We start from the raw sequence: 20,513 nt of genomic DNA, 5'->3' as shown, positions 1-20,513 counted from the left end.
ATGGGTAGATTTTTCAGATTTGGGGGGAAATTTTTTTTGTTGATTTTATGCTTTCAAATGATACAGAAGATACTACTGAAGACATTTTATCAGTGCGGACTTGGTATATTAGCGAAAGTTTGAGATTTATTAAGAATTTTGTGAGTTTGGGTTTTTGGTCAAAAATCCAAAAAAATCTGTGATGCCGGTATGGGTCGATTTTTCAGATTTGGGTGAAATTTTTTTCGTTGATTTTATGCTTTCAAATGATACAGAAGATACTACTGAAGACATTTTATCAGTGCAGACTTGGTATATTAGCGAAAGTTTGAGATTTATTAAGAGTTTTGTGAGTTTGGGTTTTTGGTCAAAAATCCAAAAAAATCTGTGATGCCTGTATGGGTCGATTTTTCAGATTTGGGTGAAATTTTTTTCGTTGATATTATGCTTTCAAATGATACAGAAGATACTACTGAAGACATTTTATCAGTGCGGACTTGGTATATTAGCGAAAGTTTGAGATTTATTAAAAATTTTGTGAGTTTGGGTTTTTGGTCAAAAATCAAAAAAAATCTGTGATGCCGGTATGGGTCGATTTTTCAGATTTGGGTGAAATTTTTTTCGTTGATTTTATGCTTTCAAATGATACAGAAGATACTACTGAAGACATTTTATCAGTGCAGACTTGGTATATTAGCGAAAGTTTGAGATTTATTAAGAGTTTTGTGAGTTTGGGTTTTTGGTCAAAAATCCAAAAAAATCTGTGATGCCTGTATGGGTCGATTTTTCAGATTTGGGTGAAATTTTTTTCGTTGATATTATGCTTTCAAATGATACAGAAGATACTACTGAAGACATTTTATCAGTGCGGACTTGGTATATTAGCGAAAGTTTGAGATTTATTAAAAATTTTGTGAGTTTGGGTTTTTGGTCAAAAATCAAAAAAAATCTGTGATGCCGGTATGGGTCGATTTTTCAGATTTGGGTGAAATTTTTTTCGTTGATTTTATGCTTTCAAATGATACAGAAGATACTACTGAAGACATTTTATCAGTGCAGACTTGGTATATTAGCGAAAGTTTGAGATTTATTAAGAGTTTTGTGAGTTTGGGTTTTTGGTCAAAAATCCAAAAAAATCTGTGATGCCGGTATGGGTCGATTTTTCAGATTTGGGGTGAAAAATTTTGTGTTGATTTTATGCTTTCACATGATACAGAAGATACTACTGAAGACATTTTATCAGTGCGGACTTGGTATATTAGTGAAAGTTTGAGATTTATTAAGAATTTTGTGAGTTTGGGTTTTTGGTCAAAAATCCCCAAAAATCTGTGATGCCGGTATGGGTCGATTTTTCAGATTTGGGGTGAAATTTTTTTTGTTGATTTTATGCTTTGAAATGATACAGAAGATACTACTGAAGACATTTTATCAGTGCAGACTTGGTATATTAGCGAAAGTTTGAGATTTATTAAGAATTTTGTGAATTTGGGTTTTTGGTCAAAAATCCAAAAAAATCTGTGATGCCGGTATGGGTCGATTTTTCAGATTTGAGGTGAAATTTTTTTTGTTGATTTTATGCTTTCAAATGATACAGAAGATACTACTGAAGACATTTTATCAATGCGGACTTGGTATATTAGCGAAAGTTTGAGATTTATTAAGAATTTTGTGAACTCGGGTTTTTGGTCAAAAATCCAAAAAAATCTGTGATGCCGGTATGGGTCGATTTTTCAGATTTTGAATGAAAATTTTTTCGTCGATTTTATGCTTTCAAATGATACAGAAGATACTACTGAAGACATTTTATCTGTGCGGACTTGGTATATTAGCGAAAGTTTGAGATTTATTAAGAGTTTTGTGAGTTTGGGTTTTTGGTCAAAAATCCAAAAAAATCTGTGATGCCGGTATGGGTCGATTTTTCAGATTTGGGGTCAAAAATTTTTTGTTGATTTTATGCTTTCACATGATACAGAAGATACAACTGAAGACATTTTATCAGTGCGGACTTGGTATATTAGTGAAAGTTTGAGATTTATTAAGAGTTTTGTGAGTTTGGGTTTTTGGTCAAAAATCCCCAAAAATCTGTGATGCCGGTATGGGTCGATTTTTCAGATTTTGATAGAAATTTTTTTCGTCGATTTTATGCTTTCAAATGATACAGAAGATACAACTGAAGACATTTTATCAGTGCGGACTTGGTATATTATTGAAAGTTTGAGATTTATTAAGAATTTTGTGAGTTTGGGTTTTTGGTCAAAAATCCCAAAAATCTGTGATGCCGGTATGGGTCGATTTTGTCAGATTTGGGTGAAATTTTTTTCGTTGATTTTATGCTTTCAAATGATACAGAAGATACTACTGAAGACATTTTATCAGTGCAGACTTGGTATATTAGCGAAAGTTTGAGATTTATTAAGAGTTTTGTGAGTTTGGGTTTTTGGTCAAAAATCCAAAAAAATCTGTGATGCCGGTATGGGTCGATTTTTCAGATTTGGGGTCAAAAATTTTTTGTTGATTTTATGCTTTCACATGATACAGAAGATACTACTGAAGACATTTTATCAGTGCGGACTTGGTATATTAGTGAAAGTTTGAGATTTATTAAGAATTTTGTGAGTTTGGGTTTTTGGTCAAAAATCCCCAAAAATCTGTGATGCCGGTATGGGTCGATTTTTCAGATTTGGGGTGAAATTTTTTTTGTTGATTTTATGCTTTGAAATGATACAGAAGATACTACTGAAGACATTTTATCAGTGCAGACTTGGTATATTAGCGAAAGTTTGAGATTTATTAAGAATTTTGTGAATTTGGGTTTTTGGTCAAAAATCCAAAAAAATCTGTGATGCCGGTATGGGTCGATTTTTCAGATTTGAGGTGAAATTTTTTTTGTTGATTTTATGCTTTGAAATGATACAGAAGATACTACTGAAGACATTTTATCAGTGCAGACTTGGTATATTAGCGAAAGTTTGAGATTTATTAAGAATTTTGTGAATTTGGGTTTTTGGTCAAAAATCCAAAAAAATCTGTGATGCCGGTATGGGTCGATTTTTCAGATTTGAGGTGAAATTTTTTTTGTTGATTTTATGCTTTCAAATGATACAGAAGATACTACTGAAGACATTTTATCAGTGCGGACTTGGTATATTAGCGAAAGTTTGAGATTTATTAAGAATTTTGTGAACTCGGGTTTTTGGTCAAAAATCCAAAAAAATCTGTGATGCCGGTATGGGTCGATTTTTCAGATTTTGAATGAAAATTTTTTCGTCGATTTTATGCTTTCAAATGATACAGAAGATACTACTGAAGACATTTTATCAGTGCGGACTTGGTATATTAGCGAAAGTTTGAGATTTATTAAAAATTTTGTGAGTTTGGGTTTTTGGTCAAAAATCCAAAAAAATCTGTGATGCCGGTATGGGTCGATTTTTCAGATTTTGAATGAAAATTTTTTCGTCGATTTTATGCTTTCAAATGATACAGAAGATACTACTGAAGACATTTTATCTGTGCGGACTTGGTATATTAGCGAAAGTTTGAGATTTATTAAGAGTTTTGTGAGTTTGGGTTTTTGGTCAAAAATCCAAAAAAATCTGTGATGCCGGTATGGGTCGATTTTTCAGATTTGGGGTCAAAAATTTTTTGTTGATTTTATGCTTTCACATGATACAGAAGATACTACTGAAGACATTTTATCAGTGCGGACTTGGTATATTAGCGAAAGTTTGAGATTTATTAAGAATTTTGTGAACTCGGGTTTTTGGTCAAAAATCCAAAAAAATCTGTGATGCCGGTATGGGTCGATTTTTCAGATTTTGAATGAAAATTTTTTCGTCGATTTTATGCTTTCAAATGATACAGAAGATACTACTGAAGACATTTTATCAGTGCGGACTTGGTATATTAGCGAAAGTTTGAGATTTATTAAAAATTTTGTGAGTTTGGGTTTTTGGTCAAAAATCCAAAAAAATCTGTGATGCCGGTATGGGTCGATTTTTCAGATTTTGAATGAAAATTTTTTCGTCGATTTTATGCTTTCAAATGATACAGAAGATACTACTGAAGACATTTTATCTGTGCGGACTTGGTATATTAGCGAAAGTTTGAGATTTATTAAGAGTTTTGTGAGTTTGGGTTTTTGGTCAAAAATCCAAAAAAATCTGTGATGCCGGTATGGGTCGATTTTTCAGATTTGGGGTCAAAAATTTTTTGTTGATTTTATGCTTTCACATGATACAGAAGATACTACTGAAGACATTTTATCAGTGCGGACTTGGTATATTAGTGAAAGTTTGAGATTTATTAAGAGTTTTGTGAGTTTGGGTTTTTGGTCAAAAATCCCAAAAAATCTGTGATGCCGGTATGGGTCGATTTTTCAGATTTTGAATGAAAATTTTTTCGTCGATTTTATGCTTTCAAATGATACAGAAGATACAACTGAAGACATTTTATCAGTGCGGACTTGGTATATTATTGAAAGTTTGAGATTTATTAAGAATTTTGTGAGTTTGGGTTTTTGGTCAAAAATCCCAAAAATCTGTGATGCCGGTATGGGTCGATTTTGTCAGATTTGGGTGAAATTTTTTTCGTTGATTTTATGCTTTCAAATGATACAGAAGATACTACTGAAGACATTTTATCAGTGCGGACTTGGTATATTAGCGAAAGTTTGAGATTTATTAAAAATTTTGTGAGTTTGGGTTTTTGGTCAAAAATCCAAAAAAATCTGTGATGCCGGTATGGGTCGATTTTTCAGATTTGGGGTGAAATTTTTTTTGTTTATTTTTTGCTTTCAAATGATACAGAAGATACTACTAAAGACATTTTATTAATGCGGACTTGGTATATTAGCGAAAGTTTGAGATTTATTAAGATATTTGTTAGTTTGGGTTTTTGGTCAAAAATCCAAAAAAATCTGTGATGCCGGTATGGGTCGATTTTTCAGATTTGGGGTGAAATTTTTTTTGTTGATTTTATGCTTTCAAATGATACAGAAGATACTACTGAAGACATTTTATCAGTGCGGACTTGGTATATTAGCGAAAGTTTGAGATTTATTAAGATTTTTGTGAGTTTGGGTTTTTGGTCAAAAATCCAAAAAAATCTGTGATGCCGGTATGGGTCGATTTTTCAGATTTTGAATGAAAAATTTTTCGTCGATTTTATGCTTTCAAATGATACAGAAGATACTACTGGAGACATTTTATCAGTGCGGACTTGGTTTATTAGCGAAAGTTTGAGATTTATTAAGAGTTTTGTGAGTTTGGGTTTTTGGTCAAAAATCCAAAAAAATCTGTGATGCCGGTATGGGTCGATTTTTCAGATTTGGGGTGAAATTTTTTTTGTTGATTTTATGCTTTCAAATGATACAGAAGATACTACTGAAGACATTTTATCAGTGCAGACTTGGTATATTAGCGAAAGTTTGAGATTTATTAAGAATTTTGTGAGTTTGGGTTTTTGGTCAAAAATCCAAAAAAATCTGTGATGCCGGTATGGGTAGATTTTTCAGATTTGGGGTGAAATTTTTGTTGTTGATTTTATGCTTTCAAATGATACAGAAGATACTACTGAAGACATTTTATCAGTGCGGACTTGGTATATTAGCGAAAGTTTGAGATTTATTAAGAATTTTGTGAGTTTGGGTTTTTGGTCAAAAATCCAAAAAAATCTGTGATGCCGGTATGGGTCGATTTTTTAGATTTGGGTGAAATTTTTTTCGTTGATTTTATGCTTTCAAATGATACAGAAGATACTACTGAAGACATTTTATCAGTGCGGACTTGGTATATTAGCGAAAGTTTGAGATTTATTAAAAATGTTGTGAATTTGGGTTTTTGGTCAAAAATCCAAAAAAATCTGTGATGCCGGTATGGGTAGATTTTTCAGATTTGGGGTGAAAAATTTTTTGTTGATTTTATGCTTTCAAATGATACAGAAGATACTACTGAAGACATTTTATCAGTGCGGACTTGGTATATTAGCGAAAGTTTGAGATTTATTAAGAATTTTGTGAGTTTGGGTTTTTGGTCAAAAATCCCAAAAAATCTGTGATGCCGGTATGGGTCGATTTTTCAGATTTTGAATGAAAATTTTTTCGTCGATTTTATGCTTTCAAATGATACAGAAGATACTACTGAAGACATTTTATCAGTGCGGACTTGGTATATTAGCGAAAGTTTGAGATTTATTAAGAATTTTGTGAGTTTGGGTTTTTGGTCAAAAATCCAAAAAAATCTGTGATTTTTCAGATTTGGGGTGAATTTCTTTTTGTTGATTTTATGCTTTCAAATGATACAGAAGATACTACTGAAGACATTTTATCAGTGCAGACTTGGTATATTAGCGAAAGTTTGAGATTTATTAAGAATTTTGTGAATTTGGGTTTTTGGTCAAAAATCAAAAAAAATCTGTGATGCCGTTATGGGTAGATTTTTCAGATTTGGGGTGAAATTTTTTTTTTTGATTTTATGCTTTCAAATGATACAGAAGCTACTACTGAAGACATTTTATCAGTGCGGACTTGGTATATTAGCGAAAGTTTGAGATTTATTAAGAATTTTGTGAGTTTGGGTTTTTGGTCAAAAATCCCAAAAAATCTGTGATGCCGGTATGGGTCGATTTTTCAGATTTGGGTGAAATTTTTTTCGTTGATTTTATGCTTTCAAATGATACAGAAGATACTACTGAAGACATTTTATCAGTGCGGACTTGGTATATTAGCGAAAGTTTGAGATTTATTAAAAATGTTGTGAGTTTGGGTTTTTGGTCAAAAATCCCAAAAAATCTGTGATGCCGGTATGGGTCGATTTTTCAGATTTGGGGTGAAATTTTTTTCGTTGATTTTATGCTTTCAAATGATACAGAAGATACTACTGAAGACATTTTTTCAGTGCAGACTTGGTATATTATCGAAAGTTTGAGATTTATTAAGAATTTTGTGAATTTGGGTTTTTGGTCAAAAATCCAAAAAAATCTGTGATGCCGGTATGGGTCGATTTTTCAGATTTGGGGTGAAATTTTTTTTGTTGATTTTATGCTTTCAAATGATACAGAAGATACTACTAAAGACATTTTATTAATGCGGACTTGGTATATTAGCGAAAGTTTGAGATTTATTAAGAGTTTTGTGAGTTTGGGTTTTTGGTCAAAAATCCAAAAAAATCTGTGATGCCGGTATGGGTCGATTTTTCAGATTTTGAATGAAAATTTGTTCGTCGATTTTATGCTTTCAAATGATACAGAAGATACTACTGAAGACATTTTATCAGTGCGGACTTGGTATATTAGCGAAAGTTTGAGATTTATTAAGAATTTTGTGAGTTTGGGTTTTTGGTCAAAAATCCAAAAAAATCTGTGATGCCAGTATGGGTCTATTTTTCAGATTTTGAATGAAAATCTTTTCGTCGATTTTATGCTTTCAAAATGATACAGAAGATACTACTGAAGACATTTTATCAGTGCGGACTTGGTATATTAGCGAAAGTTTGAGATTTATTAAGAGTTTTGTGAGTTTGGGTTTTTGGTCAAAAATCCAAAAAAATCTGTGATGCCGGTATGGGTCGATTTTTCAGATTTGGGGTGAAATATTTTTTGTTGATTTTATGCTTTCAAATGATACAGAAGATACAACTGAAGACATTTTATCAGTGCAGACTTGGTATATTAGCGAAAGTTTTAGATTTATTAAGATTTTTGTGAATTTGGGTTTTTGGTCAAAAATCCAAAAAAATCTGTGATGCCGGTATGGGTAGATTTTTCAGATTTGGGGGGAAATTTGTTTTGTTGATTTTATGCTTTCAAATGATACAGAAGATACTACTGAAGACATTTTATCAGTGCGGACTTGGTATATTAGCGAAAGTTTGAGATTTATTAAGAATTTTGTGAGTTTGGGTTTTTGGTCAAAAATCCAAAAAAATCTGTGATGCCGGTATGGGTCGATTTTTCAGATTTGGGTGAAATTTTTTTCGTTGATTTTATGCTTTCAAATGATACAGAAGATACTACTGAAGACATTTTATCAGTGCAGACTTGGTATATTAGCGAAAGTTTGAGATTTATTAAGAGTTTTGTGAGTTTGGGTTTTTGGTCAAAAATCCAAAAAAATCTGTGATGCCTGTATGGGTCGATTTTTCAGATTTGGGTGAAATTTTTTTCGTTGATATTATGCTTTCAAATGATACAGAAGATACTACTGAAGACATTTTATCAGTGCGGACTTGGTATATTAGCGAAAGTTTGAGATTTATTAAAAATTTTGTGAGTTTGGGTTTTTGGTCAAAAATCCAAAAAAATCTGTGATGCCGGTATAGCTATACAGTTAACCAAGCAGCAAGATGAAATGAGTTCCTAAATGACTTGATAGTGCAAGTGGTTTGACGTAATCGCACTATAAATAAATCACACTTTGCACAGCAGTATCACACCAGTCAACAAAGCAAAGCAGCAAGATCAAATTAGGCATAAGTGAGTTACTACCCATGAAAAAAGAGAAAACCAAGCAAGACAAAAAGAGGAAAGGATAATATTTCTATACTTTTGTACACAGAAAGTGAAGAAAAAAAAAGAGGGGAAAAAAAAGGGGGGAAATCAGCTGAAAAGAGGAAGTCTCACATGCCTTTCAAATTAGTTGCTCTATGACTTGATACTTGTAGTAGTACAACAGTTTGATGTGATCTCACTACCAATAAATTATGCCTTTCACATACAGTCACCCTAAACCGAAACGGAATAATGAAGCAGCAAAATCGAATTAGAATATAAGGGGACCACTTGCTCTGAGACTTGACAGTATTGAAAGTAGTTTGACGTGATCACACTACAAGCAAAATATGTTTGAGGCGAACACTTTAAACTGCATGGTTCATTTGCACATTTAAAGGAAACTATTCCAAGGAAAACACGGCATGGCAAGATCAATACACCCTTGGAGAATTTGAGGAAAAAAAGTATTTTAAATCTCTTACACGTTTATTTTTCACTTTGTAGCCACTTATAGAGAGCTGCACCTTTTAACAATTTTAAAAGCAGAACATTTATTGTATTTAAAAATAAAATAAATTTCCTGCTCAACGTTTTAAGGCAGTAGACACTGTTGGTAATCACTCAAAATAATTATTAGCATAAAACCTTACTTGATAATATTATTAAACATTGTGAGAAACGGCTCCCTCTGAAGTGATGTAGTTTTTGAGAAAGAAGTAATGTTCCACAAATTTGATTTCGAGACCTCAGATTTAGAATTTGAAGTCACAAAATCAAGCATCTGAGTGCACACAACTTCGTTGACAAGGTTTTCACAGGTTTGTTATTTTATGCATATGTTGAGATACACCAAGTGAGGAGACTGGTCTTTGACAATTACCAATAGTGTCCAGTGTCCAGGTGTCCGGTGTCTTTAAAAGGCTTGTGACATATTCATGAGATCGCTATTGATTCTTACATTCCGCCACTTACTTAAAATCACTCGGAGATAACATCAGTGGAAAGTTTTAAGAAGCTCACCTGTCATAGCAAGTTTTACAACTTGGGAGTGAGGGGAATTTCTGACATCTTGACTGTTGACTTTAAGCATCATGTCGCCAACTCTCAGTCCAGCCTGCTCAGCTGCACCACCTATAAAACAATAAAGATGTAAGTTAAAACCATTATACACTTTCGGTAAAAAAAAAAAAAAAGTTCACAGACTTCTCTTGAAATATTATTCCATGAAATGCAATATCAATTCTCGATAGCAAGTACTACGGATTTATTTTAAACACATGTCATGACACGGCGAAACATGCAGAAACACGGGTGGGTTTTCCTGTTATTTTCTCCCGACTCCGATGACCGATTGAGTCTAAATTTTTATATGCAAGTTGTGATACACAAAGTGTGGGCCTTGGACAATACTGTTTACCGAAAGTGTCCAATGGCTTTAAAGGGTTTGTCCATGTTGGTATCGACTCGGAAAATTAATGACAATAACAACTGAGCCATGCCTGTGCGCAGAATTCACCATGATGTTAAACTTTAACGGATAAACTTATTGATATTTTAATCCAACTTACCCTTATCAATATCAGTGACAACCACCGGCCTGCTGTACTGGATGCGGAATCCAAACATATTGTTGACCTTTTTTATGGTGACTTTTCTCTCTCGGGCTAAAACATAAATTTATATAAACTAATAAAACTTTTCAAACATTAATATCAGATAACATATAGACCTTTATAAGGCTAAGAATTCCTTCATACCAGGGCCCATTTTCATAGAGCTAGTAAAGCAGTAACTAATGTATAACAAAAGTCCTGCAATTTAGCGGAAAACCAGTCACATATTGCGTATGTGAAATGGTATTTTGGTTGGTAACCTTATTCCGGTAATCTACATTTTGATGTGCTTAGCTACTTTCTGTGCTTATTAAGCAGTTCAATGAAAATGAGCCCAGAACTACAACATTTTTTTTCTCATGAAAAAAGCTTCCATTACATAACTATTAATCCTATGGACATAACGTAAAGGTGCAATGATACTGAGACAAAAACAGCTCTGAGAGAACACAACTTTATTGCCTACTTTGATATCCAAATTTTATGGCACATATAATTATGCTGTAGAGCGTATAGTTCTGTGGAAAAATCAGTGGCTAGAATTAAGCCCGGTTCATAAACTTCCTGCGAATGCAAATGTGAAGCAAGTTTTGACGTCACATAGCTGATTTTGTAGCGAAAGTTTCACAGAAGTTGAGCACAAGTCAACTGATGCGAATTATTTTATGGGAACTGGACGTCAACATTCGCTTTGCATGCACATTTACAGAAAGTATGAACCAGGCTTAAACCGACAGTTCCACTTTACCTATAAGGGACAGTCTTTGGTAGTCAATTGCAGATGTCTTTCGATGGACTCTCCGATAGGCAAGGCTCTGGTACTGTTTCTGAAACTCTTTCTCTGAGGCTGTGGTAGTCACTGACTCCCTGGTCTCATCGGATCGCTCAAAGACACTGTCTTCATTAGCTGCTACTGCTGCTGGTGACGCTTTATTGACCTCTGCAACTAAGATAGTAGAAATTTCAAGATTTGTTTAAAGGGAAGGTACCTGTTTGGTGATTACTCAAAACAAATATCATCTTAAAAACTGACTTGGTAACGAGCATTAGAGAGCTGTTAAAAGTATAACACATTGTGGGAAACGACTCCCTCTGAAGTAACGTAGTTTTTGAGAAAGAGGTAATTCCTCACTAAAATGATAAAAGACTTCTAGCTAAAAGTCTTTTATTCCTATCTGAAAGCACACAAATTCGTCCAACAAGGGTGTTTTTTCTTTCATCATTTTCTCGCAACTTCGATGACCGATTGAGCCCAAATTTTGACAGGCCTGTTATTTTATGCTTATGATGGGATACACCACGTGAGAGCATAGGTATTTGACAATTAGCAAACGTGTAAGCTATGAATAAAATGTAAGAGATTTTAAACAGGGAATCCGAGTAACTGTTGTAAGATTCTAAGTTCTTCCCATTGAGCCGTAGTCCCCTTTTGCCCTAAATTAGTTGCCCAATTTCACAAAGCTGTTTTTACTGTAAAAGCTGCTGCTACAGTTAGGTAGCGTATCGTAGAAGCTTACAAACCTAAATCATGTTTGAAGCTTTGCCTGATGAAAAGCTATAATAGTAAACTTGTGGGTTTGACAGTTTGAGAGAGTGTTGGCTCTGAAAAGAGCCGGTGTGGTCTCGAAGACAATTCACTACGTGGTTGTACCCACAAGTATACCAATATTCATAGTTAATTCTTACTAACATACCTGTACGTAAACTTTGTGGTTTAGCAGCTTGCTCCTCGAGTTGCCTGGTCATCATGGTAAGTTCCTGGTTATTACCAACGTATATCCAGTCTGAGTATCTGTAGCTTGCATCATAGACTCCCCTGTCCTCATCCTCCTCATTGTCACCATCTGCTTCATCTTCGTCCCGACTGGAGACGGACGGGACTTCTGCCCGCAGTCTTACTGCCTGGGTTGATTGCAAGGGTACTGATGCATGTTCGACCTGGTTTAGTAGATGAGAAAATTTTGAACTCATTTTGCGCAACAAACAATGTTCAGAAAGTCACATGAAGGCAAGTGGGCCTTGGTAGAAAGGATTTTGAAAAAAAATTGCAGTTGAAGTTGACTGTTTTTTATTTAAAAACAAAATATTTTTTTAACACCTGAAACTTGCTGAAAATTTTAACAGTAATGCATAATAATCAGGAATTTGTGCAAAATCTATTTGTTAATGTAAGTTCATGGCGCTATCGACGTAATTATTGCAAACGTACTGATTGCAAACGTTTTGTGAAAAATAATTCGTTCAACCTGAAACTTGCTGAAGATGTTGACAGTAATAATATATCAAGAGTTTTTACAGAATTGATTAGTCGACTTTTGTGATTTTCAACCCATTTGTCAGTTTGTGGCGCAACCGTCATAATGATCCCACCAATTTTGTGAACTCACCTCTGAAGGAGAAGGCTTTATTTGCTCCACCCCAGCCGAGTCTTGCTCCTGGTTAACATCAGTACTGATCATCTCCTGAATCTCATCATTGATTATCGTCATCTTGGCCGTCTGTGGCTCCGGCATCATCCCTAGAGAGACAGTCACCATCTGCTGCTCGGAGACTGTCTGCTCCTCGGTCCCATCAAAGCTGATATTTATAGAGGGCTCAGAGAAAGTCTCAAGTGAGTGTTCGGACGGGGTCCGATTGTTGCGATGCTGCAAGAGGTCATGGTAGTCTAAGTCAGGGGGCGACTGAGGCGGGATGGAAACAGTCGAGGCTGTGTCCGTGCAAGAGTCAACCCTAGTACGGCTTAACTCCACAACTGGAGCTGTTGCTGTTGGGCTTTGGACGTCTCTTTTGCTCTCTAGTGAGCTCTGGATACATTGAGGGGATGCAGTATGTGGAGAGTCTGGGTAGCTCCCCTCGGTCGTTGAAAGGGTGTCTTCTTCAAATGGGGGACTAGTTATAATGAGTGGTGGTGTCTGTTTCACTGGAGTTGTATCAAAGTCTTCAATTTCAGGAAGACAAGGTGTGACTGCTGCAGACACTGGATCAAGGGATTCCTTTAGGATCAGTTCATTTTTATCTTGGCTGTCGGACGGTAATTTCGAAGAAGATGATTCCAACTTCTGTTCAGGTGCGAACACCTGTACAGGTTGACCAACTGGCTCTATGCATGCATAATGGCGGAACTTCTTTCCCGCAGAGAGTTGCCTGTCAGGTTTTCTTGGAGGTATTGCCGCTGGAGGGGTGCTGTCGATATTTCTTGGAGATTCCATCTCTTGGAGAGGCAAGGCACCCAAGATGAGTTCCTCCTCCCCGTCAATGATCCTGGTGATGACTGTATAAGGGCTCGACGAATCCACGCTAAGCTGCTGTTGCAATTTAGGCCGAGAGTTTTGCTGACCAGCTTCAGTACTGCTCACCGCTTTCCCTAGATGTGGAGTTGAACTCTTGGCAGCTTGTTTTAGAAGAACTTGCCTCTCAACTGCAATTTCTGTCTTGCGCTCACACAGATCTCCTTTCATCAAAGCTGAAGTGGAGCCGCCGTTCTGTTGCACGATGACATCGGACTTATCAGCGCTACCTTGTTTCTGCAATTGGTTTGTCAGACTCAGGCGTTTAGGTTTGATAAGTGGAGCTCCAGTGATTAAATCCACTTCTCTAGGACCTGTCGAGAAGCTCCTCTCTTCGAGGGTGTCTGCAATGACCTCCGGGGAGGTCTTCGTGACCTGCTGCTGAAAGAGAGTTGTCTTACTAGGTACAATCTCTGGGGAGATACCGCCACCCCGGCTGTGTGCTAGCCTCTTCTTGTGCGGGTGGTCGTGGTTGTTATTTGATTCGTTGTCAGCAGCTAACAAAGTACGCGGCTGCAAGCGCTTTGTCTCATCACCTCCCGGTAGTTCATTATCCCTGAGTAATTCTCGGGTGTCTGTACCGGCTTCCTGGGTTGCGGTTGGCGATGCACCTATTGTGTGTCTCTTGGAACTAACAGTTTCCTCCTTGGTTTGGAGGATGGGTGCCGATATAAAGAAGTCTGTGGTACCCTGAGACGGATCAGATAGGAGTCTCTTCCTCTCTTTTCCTTTCCCTTTGATCTTTTTGGTACTTCCTTTTTTGTCCAAAGATTTGCTTCTCTTGGGTGAGGCGTACTCCTCAGCGAATTCTTCTCTGGAGTAGATCATGTGGGACGCCTGCTTCCCTTTGGAAAGTGACTGTGATTTCTTCCCCATAGTGTCGCTCTGATCACAAATGACTTCAGCTGAATCTGTCAATGCTGTAATCAAATCATATGGTCCTTCTATATCTTCAGAGCTTTCTCCAAGTAGATTGGGTTTATCGAGCACCAAATGACTCTCAACAGAGACTTCAGGAAAGATATCCTTTTGTACTGCTTCTGGCAAGATTTCTTTTGACAAGTTCTCAAAACAATGTGGCTCGTTCACACTGTTCTTGTGTTTCTGATCACATTCAAAGGTTCTGTTCCAGACTTGCACACTGGGTTGTTCGGACAACTCCAAACCAGGAAACAAAGGTAAATCACTCAATAAACACGAAGGAATACATAAACTACTTGCATAGTCTTCACTTGTTTCTATTGCCTGCTCCTCTACAAAATCTGAAAACTGAGCTGGCTCAGACGGAGCGGGGGGACTAAATTTCCTCTGTTGTTCTGGCGTGAGGTTCCTGGCACTCAAGTCCCTTAGACTCTCTCTACCTTCAATGCTATCACAGTCCTCCTGGTGGACCAAGGATAGATCAAAGACTCCGCTGTCCTGTTCCCCAGTGAGTCCATTAATTTCATCAGCTAGGAGGATGTGATTCAAGCCAGGCCGATAAGCCTCAAGTTGTATGATATGTGCTAGAGCACTCTCCTCGGCGGAGCTCCTGTTTCTTGGCAGCAGTGAAGCAACGGTCTTCACATCAAGAACACCTGGAGGGGAGTTCTGGCGAGCAACACTCCTCCTTGGAATTCTAGGCAACCTGTCCGGTTTCAATTTCAGAGTAGACGATGCGCTGATATCAGAGAAAACATGTGTGGCGTCGGCACCAGACACAACATCTGGGGCAGTCTCTGCGTCGGAATAACCCTTACTCTCGCCTTCTAGTTTGAAATCCTGTGCATCTGAAGTAAATGTGTTTATGGTAAGATTGTCTCCTACAGTATTGTCCTTAGGTGACGTAGATGAAGAGTCAAGCACCACACTATTGTTTACATGATGGTTACTTGTCACATTCAGCTCGTTTTTAATTCTAGTAGGATCTGGTACACTTGCACGCTTACAGGGCACAGGTACTTTAGAAGTTATTCCTTTAACTGTATGGTTAACTTGTATTTCCTCTGGTACTACTGCAGATAGACGTTGAGCATCAAAAGACTCTTCTGAATCAAAAGTGCTCTGCCGAGATAAACTCTTATCCTTCTCATTTGATTCAAAGCAGGAATCTGTTAGATCACTATATGGATCACAGTCTTGAGACTTCAACGTCTCATCACTATGAGATAGATTATCGGTCGTGGGAGGCCACCTAAATCGACGTTTCTGGCGGACGTTTTGATTTTTGTCGGGCAGATCAGGGTTTGGGCTGCTGCTTTCTTGTTCTTTGCGGAACTTGGCTTTCAGAGATGTCACACATAGAGTGGGGTCTTGCTGCTCACCTGCAATGAAGACACACACCAAAATAATGTAAGGTAACGTTCAAATGAGAAGCAAAAGTTTTAGGCACCAGCAAAGAGGTCTTGAAAACAAAACTAAATTGTTGAAAGTATTTCATTTTGAAGCAAAAAACAACATAAAGTATGTTTACATTCCAATGGAAAGTTTCAAGCATCAGCATTGATGTCAAGCAAAACTAAAATGATTGAAAAAAAAAGTTACTTTGAAAATTATGTGCTGACCAGTCACTTAGCAACTTTAAAAAAGGTAGTTGTGAAAATTATGTGCTGACCAGTCACTAGCAACCTTAACAAAAAACAAAAACAAAAGTAGTTGTAAAACAGAAAATAAAGATCACAGGGCCACACAGTTTTTGGTCTCAATTGCAAATCACAAGTGAACAATTAATGAGTCCAAATGATTGATTTATGACATTGGTTAGCAATTTCAACTAACTCTGATCAAATGTTAGGACAAATTCATTAAGTACAAGGGCCAACTTACAAGTAGCCTACAATAGTTTTTACCCTTAAAGGCAGTGGACACTACTGGTAATTGTCAAAGACTAGCCTTCACAGTTGGTGTATCTCAACATATAGATAAAATAACTAACTTGTGAAAATTTGAGCTCAATGCATTTAGATGGTTGATTTCGAGACCTCAAGTTCTAAATCTGAGGTCTCGAAATCAAATTCGTGGAAAATTACTTCTTTGTCGAAAACTATGTCACTTCAGAGGGAGCTGTTTCTCACAATGTTTTATACAATCAACCTCTCCCCATTACTCGTCACCAAGAAAGGTTTTATGCTAATAATTATTGTGAATAATTACCAAAAGTGTCCACTGCCTTTAAGTTTTTTTTCCAGCTATTTGATCACAATTTTACAGATTTCTCCAAGGGCAAAACATATCACAATTAAAACTTAAGTAAGCGGAATGTCATGCCTGGTTAGTCACTGATGCTCCAAATATAATCGAAACCCAATCTCAAAAAAAATCAAAGTCTTCAAAAATTCCTGCCCTAAATAACTATGAAATAACCAAACAGTTGACTTGGCTTCAATCCAAAGCCTGCGAGCCAACCCATGTTGTTGTTAACTACTGCTTGCCAAGGAAGCATTGCCTGAGCCCTGTAGGCAATTTTGCCTTGAATAATCAGGACAGTAGTCTGGATATTTCAAACACAGCTGGTTTGGCTCAAAGTTCATGTCATACGATGTTATTGCATAATTAAAGAGAACATTTCACTCAGGACTGTCAAAAAAATATGCTCTGCTGTTAGTTAAGAAATGTCTCATAGAATTTAGAAGAGCAATATGGTGCAAAACATTATTGACCCCCCCCCCCCCTACACTAGTAGAACTGCGTTCATTTCCCTCCTGCCATGGTTCCTCACACACATGGCTACTGCCAAGCTCGCCATTTAGGGAGTCAACTTGCACACTGTATGCAAATAGTATGGTTTTAAAGCGTTAATATGTTACATCCCCTAAAATGTTACACTGTGCCGACACATGGGGACAATGACTTCCAAAATGGCAAGACCAATACCCTTTTCACACTATAGTTATTTCCTAGGAAAATCCCGGGCACCTTTGGTCAAGATCTTTCACACTGCAAAAAAACTCCCGGGAAATAACTTATTTTTTTTTTTTCCAGGGAAAAAGCGTGAAAGGACTGTGCATATTCCTGGGAAATAGTACTCCCGGGATTTACCAAACTGGGATAGTGGAACAGTTGCTGGGGTGGCAGTGGGGTTTAAAACTCCCGGGATTTTCCCAGAAGTTCATTTCCCGGGAAATGGCCGGCTCTATATTGGGAAAAGGGCTGAAGACTAAGTGATGAAAAATTCAGGTTAAATGGGTCAATATTAATGAATTTACAGTGAAACGTTCTTGTGGTCTCATAACACTTGTTTGAAAAAGAAGATGCGGCTCCTTTCAAACTAATAAAAGTACTGGGTACAGGAACAGGGCCTACGTACATGTAATGAGTGTGACCCCACAGGAACTGTTTTAGTCAAGTACTACAGTAAGTAAGTGGGCCATAGGCCTAGAGAAGTTCTTATTACAATTTCAAATGCATGCATCAAACATCCAAGTACATTGAAAAAACAACATCAAAACACAAACCTAGCCCGACGGTTGAAATGACTTCCCAACTCAACATGGAACAGACATGCAACTTTGTATTTGCAAAAAGAAGATGAAATGGTCATACACTTTGTATTGTACAGTAATTTCCAGTTTTTTATATGGCAAGGTTTTGAAAGAAAAAAAGAGGAAATCAGCTGATCAGCGTAAAAGTTGCACACCTGTAACAAACTGTAGAGGCCTAGTGTATTCTTAAAAAATAAAGGATTGTAAATCAAGGTTCAACAATCTGTGAAGCCTTGAAATTGGTCACTGTTTATGTAAACATAATTAACATTATCAGGGGTGGCCAACTTGATGTAAACATTGCTGCTCAGTCACCTGGGCCCAATTTCATAGAGCTGCTTAAGCACAAAATTTTGCTTAAGCAAAAGAATCCTTGCTTAGTAAAATCAGATAACCGGCCAAGACTCCACTCAATTGTTATGCTCAGTAAACAACAGCTAAATACCAGTCACAAGCAATGTATATGGCATGACATTTTGGTCAGTGACATGTGTAAAACAAGCGAGCTATTTTTGTGCTTAAGCACGTTTTTTGCTTAAGCAGCTCTATGAAATTGGCCCCTGCATGTTGTGTACATCCCAATTTATGACAATCATGCAGTATTTTACCAGAACCAGAAGTGAGTTACATGACAGCTATTTGTCCTGTCATTTCTAACATCCTATTAGACTGAACAGTCTTTTACATCAGTGCTTACCTTTTGCTCTCCTTTCAAATGCAACACAAAATACTCAGTACAGTCTATACCACAACAACAAAAACATAAGAACAGGAATAAATCCAATGATGCTCCGGCTTTTAAGTAGAGAAAACTTCCTTGGATGTTGCGTCGTTATTGCACGCAAGTCACAAGTAATTTCTTCCAGTATCACAGAGCAAGCTTTGCCTAAGATCCTAGACAGCAGAGTACAAGTACATCAGTAAATCCAAACACATAAACAGGGTGGTAACTGACACTCCGGCTGATAATACAGAAAACTTCCTTGGGCGATGTGCACACAAGTATTTTCTTCCAGTATCACAGAGCAAGAGCTGCCTTCTCCAATTGACAGGACAAATACATTACTAACAGCAATTCATCCAAACACTACACAGGGTGGTTAATGATGCCCAGGCTGTACAGAAAACTTTCTTGGTCGATGTGCACTCGAAGTATTTTTGTCCAGTGTCACAAAGCAAGAGTTGCCTTATCATAGACAGCAGATACTTACGAACAGAAATGAATCCAAACACTAAACAGGGTGGTAACTGACACTCGGGCTGATAATACAGAAAACTTCCTTGGTCGATGTGCACACAAGTATTTTCTTCCAATATCACCACAGAGCAAGAGCTGCCTTGTGCCTATCCGCCTTGTGGTTATCCACAACTACACTAGACTACTGCATAATAATAGTAACACCAGTACCACATGCTATGCAACTATGCAGAGTATTCAACCACATAAAGCAATACCAATGACATATACTGCTAAATGCCATACTTCATCTCAGTACACACCTTTTATGAAACTGTCGATCCCTCGTTGACACTAGTTGATCAAATCTCAGACTTCCTAATAAACTAACTTTTGTTACAAGTCTGCCACCATTCTCCCAACACCCTTGAAAGTTTTCACCTATTTGTTTATGATTTCACCCCCTTGGCTCAGTCAACCCTGAACTGCTTCACTTTGTGGGGCAAGTCCATTCAAACTTCAAAGGGGGATATCACTTTGAAAAGACTTTCCCTGTCAGAGGGGTGATCCTTCTACCAGTGGGAGTCTGAAAGAACACTGCGGTCAGAGGGGTCAACACACAACACACCCCTTTATGGCTTCACCTCTTGAAAAGTGCTTTATTCTGGGTACACCACCATATATCTGTAGCTGTAATCACAGAGCCTGAACATGCATGGCTGACTTTAGCACAGTAGCAGATGAGGTATTGTAAATAAATACATGAATACCATGTAATGGATCCGGGAGTCAAATCGTCAAAATCTGCACAATTATTTGCAAGTTATTTGTTCTCCATTTTGAATTGAGAGAGACTCTCCTGGTGCAAAGGTTGAAACATCAAACCACTGACTGTTTTGGCATTTATACCATAGCTCCTTTTGGTTGGTAAAGCAGTTTGCAACAGCTAATGATACCTTCTATGTTAAATCATTCAGACATTAAAAGTTAATTTGAGAAGAGCATGTTGTCAATTTATTATCTCAAAAAAAGCATTTACAAAGTCATTATAAAATACCAAGAGAGCCATTCAACAAATTTTACTAAATTCTAAAATAACCTTGTCAGAAACAACACTCATGTGGTCACAGCCTGAAACGTTCAATCATACTTAAAATCTTAATCTGTATTTACTGTTGACTTGTGAGTATTCAAGTATTTCTACTTAAAACTACCTAGTGATCTCAACAGTATTCTCTGCTCGTCTGGAGAGCAAAGTATACTGTTCAAGATATCAAGACCACAATGGCTCTATGCAGAGCAAATAATCCTCCCACAGCCCACAGAGTGTACTGTGTGTACACACAGTTGTAGATCTGCAAGTTTACCCGTAATAAATAGGCCTAGTAGTTTTTCCAGGGTTTTGCCCTTAAGATTGTAGGTAAAACGCTACATATAAAACAAGTTATTATCATTTTTCAATGGCACAAAAACCTGAGAAAGGCGAGGAAATCAGCTGAACCCCCAAGGA

General features: G+C 36.9%; 1 protein-coding gene across 1 annotated transcript in view; it reads right to left on the bottom strand.

Annotated features, from left to right (window-relative positions):
* The window catches only part of LOC139949437 (uncharacterized), a 94,434-nt gene that overhangs the window by 44,688 nt on the left and 29,233 nt on the right, over nucleotides 1-20,513 (bottom strand). Inside the window, exons 5-9 of the mRNA XM_071947766.1 lie at nucleotides 12,467-15,669; nucleotides 11,774-12,017; nucleotides 10,828-11,025; nucleotides 10,035-10,130; nucleotides 9,487-9,597 (exon numbers count right to left, since the gene is read on the bottom strand). Coding sequence (XP_071803867.1) covers nucleotides 9,487-9,597; nucleotides 10,035-10,130; nucleotides 10,828-11,025; nucleotides 11,774-12,017; nucleotides 12,467-15,669 — 3,852 coding nt within the window. The remainder of the gene's footprint in view (nucleotides 1-9,486; nucleotides 9,598-10,034; nucleotides 10,131-10,827; nucleotides 11,026-11,773; nucleotides 12,018-12,466; nucleotides 15,670-20,513) is intronic.

Source organism: Asterias amurensis, chromosome 17 (assembly GCF_032118995.1).
Source record: "Asterias amurensis chromosome 17, ASM3211899v1".
Taxonomy (NCBI): domain Eukaryota; kingdom Metazoa; phylum Echinodermata; class Asteroidea; order Forcipulatida; family Asteriidae; genus Asterias; species Asterias amurensis.
The sequence above is the reverse complement of the archived record's forward strand: the minus strand, read 5'-3'. Positions and strand labels throughout refer to the sequence as shown.